The sequence below is a fragment of the Triticum urartu genome, chromosome 1 (assembly GCF_003073215.2).
Source record: "Triticum urartu cultivar G1812 chromosome 1, Tu2.1, whole genome shotgun sequence".
NCBI classification, from domain to species: Eukaryota; Viridiplantae; Streptophyta; class Magnoliopsida; order Poales; family Poaceae; genus Triticum; species Triticum urartu.
Genome location: NC_053022.1, coordinates 555,702,944 through 555,710,970, shown reverse-complemented (window position 1 = coordinate 555,710,970; position 8,027 = coordinate 555,702,944). Strand labels below are relative to the sequence as shown.

General features: G+C 44.6%; 1 protein-coding gene and 1 long non-coding RNA gene across 2 annotated transcripts; both read right to left on the bottom strand.

Moving 5' to 3' along the window:
* Nucleotides 1–2,238: 2,238 nt before the first annotated feature.
* On the bottom strand, nt 2,239–3,582 carry LOC125539169. The gene is made up of 2 exons (XR_007296699.1): nt 3,001–3,582; nt 2,239–2,919 (listed from the first exon to the last, which is right to left on the bottom strand). It is a non-coding gene; the product is annotated as an uncharacterized LOC125539169 (long non-coding RNA).
* Nucleotides 3,583–5,341: 1,759 nt separating this feature from the next.
* Nucleotides 5,342–7,404, bottom strand: LOC125539159 (putative F-box/FBD/LRR-repeat protein At5g56810). The gene is made up of 3 exons (XM_048702534.1): nt 6,513–7,404; nt 6,291–6,425; nt 5,342–6,157 (listed from the first exon to the last, which is right to left on the bottom strand). The coding sequence occupies exons 1-3, from the start codon at nt 7,371–7,373 to the stop codon at nt 5,753–5,755; spliced, it is 1,401 nt and encodes a 466-aa protein (XP_048558491.1). The 5' UTR covers nt 7,374–7,404; the 3' UTR covers nt 5,342–5,752.
* Between the last annotated feature and the right edge of the window lie 623 nt (nt 7,405–8,027).

Here is an 8,027-nt window from a genome sequence, read left to right as displayed (position 1 = left end):
TCAAAATGATTAAAACAAACTCCATAATTAAAATTTTGACTTCAAGAAAAATATGACACGTTTTGCAGGTCAAAACGATCTACAGTAGTAATATACATTGCTCCGCTTCATGTGTACAACATAGATGAGCAAATCTAAGCCCATGAACTAAATTTTCGCTAACAATTTTGTCTAAGCGCCGACGTTGACATACTCCGCCTGCAAGCATCAAGATAAACTCAGAAAAGCACACGGAATCATCGGAGACTCATGGTTTTTCTAAACATGGATAATTAACTTGGAACAACTCCATGTTATTCATATTTGAGAGAAGTGCATATTTCAACTCTGAACTTTTGGACTAGTCTAATTTACAACCCCGAACTCCAATACCGTCTAAACTACAACCCCCAACTCTCAAAACCGGTCAATATTCAACCCTCCCCTCTTTGTTGACCGGTTTTGACCTGGTTGACCGGTTTGACCAGTCAACAGGTCCAGTCAGCATGCCACATCAGCAAAAAATGCAAATTTTCCAAGGAAACAACCTGTAAAATCGAAGAATATACAGGAAAAGAAATAATAAATCCAATTTCCGAAAAACACGGAAAATAAAAAAACGAATTTCCAAAAAAAATCATAAAAAACCCAAAAACTCAAATTCCAGAAAAAAAATCATTTTTTATTTTCCCTAGCTTTTTCACGAACAATTTTTTCGGAATTTTGCTTTTTTATATTTTTTTCCTGATCTTACAGATTTTTATTTTCTTTTTCTTGAAATTTTGAAAAAAAAATCTCACGTGGCATGCTGATTGGACCCGTTGACTAGTCAAAACTGGTCACCCCAGGTCAAAACCGGTCAACAGAGAGGGGAGGGTTGAATCCTGCCCGGTTTTGAGACTTGGGGGTTGTAATTTAGACGGTATTAAAGTTCGGGGTTGTAAATTAAACTAGGGCAAGAGTTCAGGGTTGAAATATGCACTTCTCTCTTCATATTTAGAAGAACGAGGAGTCACAGATGATTTATGTGAATTCTTTGATACCTATTCATGTTAGCTAGGGAGGGCAAATCAAATGCGGGAACTTAAAAAAAGTTTTAAACAAAATATAGAACAATGACTCGGAACTGCCCATCTGTGTTGTACTGATGAAAAAGAGCAACATATAGTGCTACTGATTACGAGAAGTGCAGCGCTGCACGCAGTGGCAGCTGCACGCGCGGCATCAACGGCGGGAGGACCATCGCGATTCGCACCAAGCTGTCACCCTGTGCGTTCGGTTTATTCGGTTTACATGATTCGGTTTATACGGTTTTTCGGTTTGTACGGTATTAATACTTCGGTAAATACGGTATGAAATTAAAATACGGTTCGGTTTTGATATATACCAAATTATTTCGGTATGGTTTCAGTATATACCATAAAAACCAAAGTTGACGCGAATTTGAAAATGACGTAATAATAATTTTCAAATTTATGACTCAAAACACATACTATTTTACACAAATAGTATATGACTATATATATAAGTATATATGCATGCATTAATTCATCTGTTGATGGTTATGGACGTGCTTAGCATTTTAAAAAGAGAAAAATGACTATGTTACAAGAAAATTTTACATGCTTATTAGTGAATTTGACTCATGCACAAGAAAAATGACAACTTGTATGGTTGTTCATCTCAAGAAATATAAATTTATTTTCACTTCGGTTTATTCGGTTAACCGTTCGGTTTTTCGGTATATACCATAAAAATCAAAGTTCAAATCGGTATGAAAAGTTCATACCATACCGAAACCAGAAACCATAAAAACCATAAAATCGGTTCGGTTCGGTTTATTTTCGGTATGGTTTTTCAGTTCGGTTTTGAAATGCACAGGGTGACCAAGCTGGCATGCTTCCTAGAGTATAGTCGTGCGGGGATGGAGAGTGCCGTTTTATGCGTATTTAGGAAGGGACCGGGCTGACAGTACTTACTGACACACTGGTTTGCGCAGCACGGCCATGGTACATGCGGAGCACAGCTATCGTCAGTGCCATCCCCATGTCCAGTGGTTAATAGATTTCACAGCCCTTGGAAAAAAAAAAAATCACTGCCACAAAGCGATTCTTTTGCCGATAATGACACCACGACTTGGAATGGAGAAGGCTTGCAGTTCGCATCTAGTAATTCAATTATTGGATGAAAAACTCCACCTGTAACACTCCCATCCAGTCTGGTAAGCTCAAACTACCAAGGAAATACAAACGTAATTCGTAGAAAACAAATGGCTTTTATTAATGAACCAGAACATAAGTCTTTCGAATCCCAATCGAAAGCAAATAAACCAGTGCAAATACAGACCTTCAGGATCAAATAGGGATACAAAGACACAAGACAGATGACTAAAATCGGAGATACAGACCCAAGTAACTAGTTTTCTTGCGCCCAGCGACACCACCGCTGCAGGTAGCCGCGGCGCCCAGTGAGCTGCCGCCTGCACGCCCGACGAATGTGTGCCAACCCCTATGTCCGCCGATGGCTAAGCGCCGCCGCCAGAGCTCAATGTCGTGCACACCCCCGATGACTCCACATCTGACGCCGGTGTGCCCCCCAACACATGTGCTTCGGGGACCGGCGGCTCGACGCCGCACCCCGCGTGTGCACCCCCGACCACATCTGGAGCGCTCGCCGTGCGGGCCAATCTGCAAAAATTGGTTCGCAAAAGGCGACAGGACCATGGAGGAAGGAGGATAGCATAGACCAGCGCGGTCAACCGGCAAGAACAGAGCCACAGATTTTTACTAACATGTCGCCCAACGACGGCACCGCCCTGATCCGGCTGGCGCATATCAAGAGAGAACGCTCGCACGACCGAATTCGGCCGCCGCGGCGCCGCCACCGCCCGAAATGGACGCCCCCAAGCGTGCTCCTGGATCGTTGACCGCCGACATCGATCTGCAGTACCGGCGAGCGGAGCAAGCTCGTAAGTTATAGATTCCAACGACAAATGGTATAAAGGAGCAGAGTTCCACTCACCCAGATTCTGCACCAGTCGCCATGAGCAGAGCCTGACGAACCACGGGCGCCACCACTGCCTCCGGCTTGGCGTGGTCTTTGCCCCAGATGTGAAAAGGGATCCCGTGGTCTTTGCCCCAACCTGGTTACACGCCACCAAGCCAGGGCCCGCCTGTCAAAATTAATAATGTACCCTCTGCACGCTCTGAGCGGACCGACCCTGCGTACGTCAAAAGTCAAAACCTGTACCAGGCAAGCCCACCGGAGGCGATGTGTGCGGTGTATTTGCTTGTATCCAGCAATGTATGTCAGCTTTAGTTATTTTCACGTTTTCTTTTGCACACATCACATCGCGCAGCACGGCCGTCGATGCGCTGCGTGCAGGAAGGCCGCTCTCTACTGATTACCAACTTCTCATCATTGGTCAAGATATAGTCTAGTCCAACATCGATTCATAGAAATCTATTTCAAAACAATTACAAGATAACCTCAGGCAATATTATGGACCTTATGTCATACCCAAATGTGCGCCCAACTTTCGACACATAGTTAGGAATTCAACTAATTCCTAGACAGGCTGCTTAATTGAAAGATAGGAAAACACTTAGCAGGTGTGTAGGTCTAAAGTAGTGCTAACCATTAGTCTTCCTATCTGTACAACAAGATAGTAAGACAATTAATACTGCTCATTCCAACTTGTTGTACAGATAAAGAAGTTAATGATCGGTCCAGTGGAACATCATAGTGTACAAAGAGTTAATGATCGGTCTCTAAATATTCTTACTCTCATGGTTTGAAAGCTTGGTTTGCTCTCGCCCTTTGCGTCATCGGTGCAACGGGTCATCTAGTTACACTAACAAACAAGGGAGCCACATAATATATATTTTTTGATGGGGAAAAGCTAGTGTTGGACTGCACATTCTATAATGGATATATTTATGATATTATCCTCAAATATGAACCCGATATGAACCAGACTAAGTTGTCTGTGAGGGGGGGGGGGGGGGGGCATTTGCACCATGATATCCTGGTTGGCATATTGTTTATATTGCACATTATCCATGTTACTGCATAAATAAAGGGAGGAAGCAGAGTGAGAGGATTCCACCGGACGAGCCAGTTGCATTTTTATGTTGAACAATGACCAGATTTCTAGCGAGGAAGGATCTCTGTTTAACTTCATCTCAAGTTGAGAGTTTTGTTTCCTGAAAGAAACATGCATTAGTTTTTAACTGAATAAGTTCAGATAAGACGTCAGAGCATTTTGGCGGGAGGCCAAGGCCACATACGTTCCAACAGCAAAGTTTGAATTTTGTATTAACCATAGGCAGACAATTGCACCGAATTGAGAGGAAAATGGGTAATGTAAGCAGCAAATCGAGATTGAAATTAAACGAGAGTACCGTTTTTTTACAGACTAAAGGGATGAAAGCAAATACTGAAACGAGTACTGGGAACCCAAAAGAGCATGGCATGGTCACCTGCAATGGCGCTAATTGTCTATGATTGACAACATAAAAAGATCGACTACCTGGATGGGCAGCGACGGATGGCGAAAGGCGCGATCGTCTAATATGCTGCAACTTGGCGATCATGCAGTTTAACTGAAACTGAATCAGTCAAACATATGATGCCAGGAAACAACAAAAGATGAAAAGATCATTAACGAATCAGCCTATTCTCCACGCCAAATCATTTGCTGACAAAGGACTGCAAAATATAAAAAAGGAAACAACCAAAAGTATATATATACACCACTGATCTGTTCTACGTATCGACCATAGCATATTATTAGTATTTGAAATGAGCACTTGTAAAATGTAAGCTCAAATTGAATAATCAGTAGCAAGGAAGCTCTGAGTACTCATTTGGTTTAACTCAAAGTGCATCAGCCAAACACTTGAGGCAAAACCACAGCGTCAGAAAAGAACCAAATATTAACGAATCAAGCTGCCTGCTCTCAGAGTTCAGAAATCATCCTCATTCACAGTAGCTGCGCTTGTTGGCATGGGACAGTTCAACTCATGTAAATATGATAAACTGATAAATCAAGTAGTATAACATTTTCCCATTTTCACATTCTGTGTCAGAATGAGCTCAGGAAACCATTAAAAACAGATAAGTGTAGCTTTTAATGGCACCTAAATGTACACAGAAGAAACAACATGTAAAGTTTACATACTTTTCTTTATATGGCAATAGAATAAGTAGCGACAAGTGCAAGAAAACGAATTTCAATTGTGTGAAATAAATGGTTCTGACACAGAAGATACATTCTTGCCTAAACATGCAGAGACAGGGTTGCACATATTACTTGTGTGTTGCAATTTCAAATAGTGATCATACCTGCTGATAAAGTTGTAATAAATTGCATCCAATGAAATAAACTCTGTACTGCATATTTCTAGACAAAAGTTACAAGGTTTCTAGACAAAAAATACAAGGGTGTGTTCTTTATTAAAGCAAGAGTAGATACACAGATAAATTAGCTACAGCCAGCAGGTGCTCCCAGTAACGACCCGACATAGAATAGGAGAGAAACAATGAGTATTAACCAAACAGAAGACACAATACTAGCAACATTCTGGCTGGGTCAGGCACCACCTCCTCAGTCCTGTTTTCCCCCACAGTGAGTTACAAAGCACTGCATTGTTGAATCGAGTAGAAGACCATTTTGCAGAGCTTCACAAGAACCATTATATAGACTGAAGAACAAGGGAGCCACATAATACCATTGCTTTGGACAGAGAGGGTGACGCCAGCATCAAAAAGGCTAACTATATCTAACACACTTACCACATCCACACGAGGACTTGTCAAAGGGATCAGCCATTGACAAATCATGGGTATGCCCGTGGTTTGCTGGGATCGCCTTTCCATCCCTTTTTAGTTCAATTCGAGCATTTTGAGAAGCTCTGTTATCCAACTGAAGCGGCCTATGTTGATCACGCATCCATTTGTCACACATACATCTGTAGCTGCCGTCGTCAAGAACTCCGATTTCCATTTCCTCCAGCACTTTGGCATTCAAAATAAAGAAGTTTGCAAAGTCGACTGATGGACTCTTGTCAGCATTGTAATTCTTCAACACCACTTTTTTTAGATGGAGTTCAAGGCATTCAATTTGCTCGAGTGGGTCAAACTTCCGCACATTATTCATAGCCTTTTGGGGATGCGACTGGGAATAGCAAAAATAAACGATATAGTGTCAGGTGACAACAAATTAGCAACAAAATACTACTAGTTCACTAGATCATAAGTCTGAACCACTGCTAAATTTGACATTTGTAGCAACAGATATAAGCACTCACAATGACATGGAGCTTCTCCAAGCAGGGGAAGCACTTGAGAAAATCAATAACTGCATCCAGATTAGGGCCAATTGAGTCAAGAGCCAAAATCTTCATTGTGTACATCTTGGTTGTCAAGCTGACAGCAAACATTTTCTGAAGAAAAACAAAAAAGTGTGTGATATATAAGAAATCATAGCCTGAATATAGGTATGTTGAATGCGATATTGTCCTGGCTGCTACCTGAAATACTGTCGTTCCAAATTGGAGTGTGGATATGCCTTCCGACAAAAAACCCAATATCTGCAGTTTAGGAGCCCGAATCACTCGTATAGTCGCGGGGCCATCATCTGGATAAATTGGCAGCAATCTATCAAGGCAAGGGGCATCCTCGATTACCAGCTCCTGGAAAGTGGTGACGCCTTGTGTGCGAGGAGCATAGAAGCCGATGCTCCGGAGGGTGGGCGACCTGATGCAAAAGCGACCAAAGCCCATGTTGTGCAGCGAGACGCTTTGCAGAACAAGGCAGCCCGAGATCACACTTTGCAGAGAGCTCTCCGAGATGCCGACATCGTATAGGATGAGCTGATTGAGGTGCGGGAAGCTCGGTGGCCGGGCAAGGTCAGGGAACCGGCAACCGCCGAGGCTGAGCACGCGCAGCGTCGGCGCGAAGCGGACCAGGGCGTGCTGCGGCAGCGGGTAGTAGCTATTCCGCAGGTTGGTGGCCTCGAGCTGGTGGAGGCCGGCGAGGGTCCCGGACCGGAACCAGCCGTCGACCTCGTCGAAGCTCTCCGGCAGGAACATGAGCTGGATTGAGAAGCGGCGGGCCGGGCCGGGGGGATCGGCGAGGATCCTGGAGACCAGCGCCGCGCGCGAGTCCTTTTCGGAGAGGTGGTAGTCGGCGATGAGGTTGAGCGGCGCCATGGAGGAGCGCCAGAGCGGGCGCCAGCGGCGGGAGAGTAACTGCGTGCGCGCGCCGTCCTTGGTGGGGAGGAGCGAGACGACGGTGCCGAGCAGCTCGTCCGGGAGGCGGCTGATGAGGTCGAGGTCGAGATCGAGATCTTCGGCGCCGTCGCCCGGTGGCCCCTGCCGGTCGTCCTCCATGGCCTGCGGTCGGCGCGCGCGAGGGTTTCGGCCGAGGACTAGGGAATAGACAGGGATCGTCTTCGGGAGAGACGGAGGGCGTAAACGGACGGCGAGCCACGGCACGATGTGGCCCAGCCCAGGCCGAACGAGACGATCGCCTTACCATGGCCCAGTGGTGTCAGCCCGTACAAGAACGGCGGCCTTTTTTGCACTCTCGTGATTTTTGTTTTATTTAACCAGGCGCCGATTTGTGGGAGCTACTAGTTAACGAGCGCTCTTTCGAGAACCTCGCAACGATCAGCGCCACTTGGCGCGCTCTAAGCCATTCACCACATGTCACGCTCTGGGCGCTCCCTCTGGATTTTTTTTTATTTTTTGGCACACGTTTTCGGCTTTTTAAACAGTTTTTCCGGATTTTTTGATGTTTTGGTTTTCCACCGGTCTTCCTTAGTTTTTCAATCAAAAATTTTTTAAAAAAAATGTGTGAAAAAACGCATTTTATTTTTTTCCTTTCGAGAGAGACATGGTTTTGCTTTCGCGAGAGGCACGGTTTTACTTTCACGAGAGTCACGGTTGTGCCTCTCGAAAACGAAAAAAAAACGCGTTTTCTATTATTATTTTTGTGAGTCATGGTTTTTCTTCTGCGAGAGGTACGGGTGTGCTTTCGCGAGA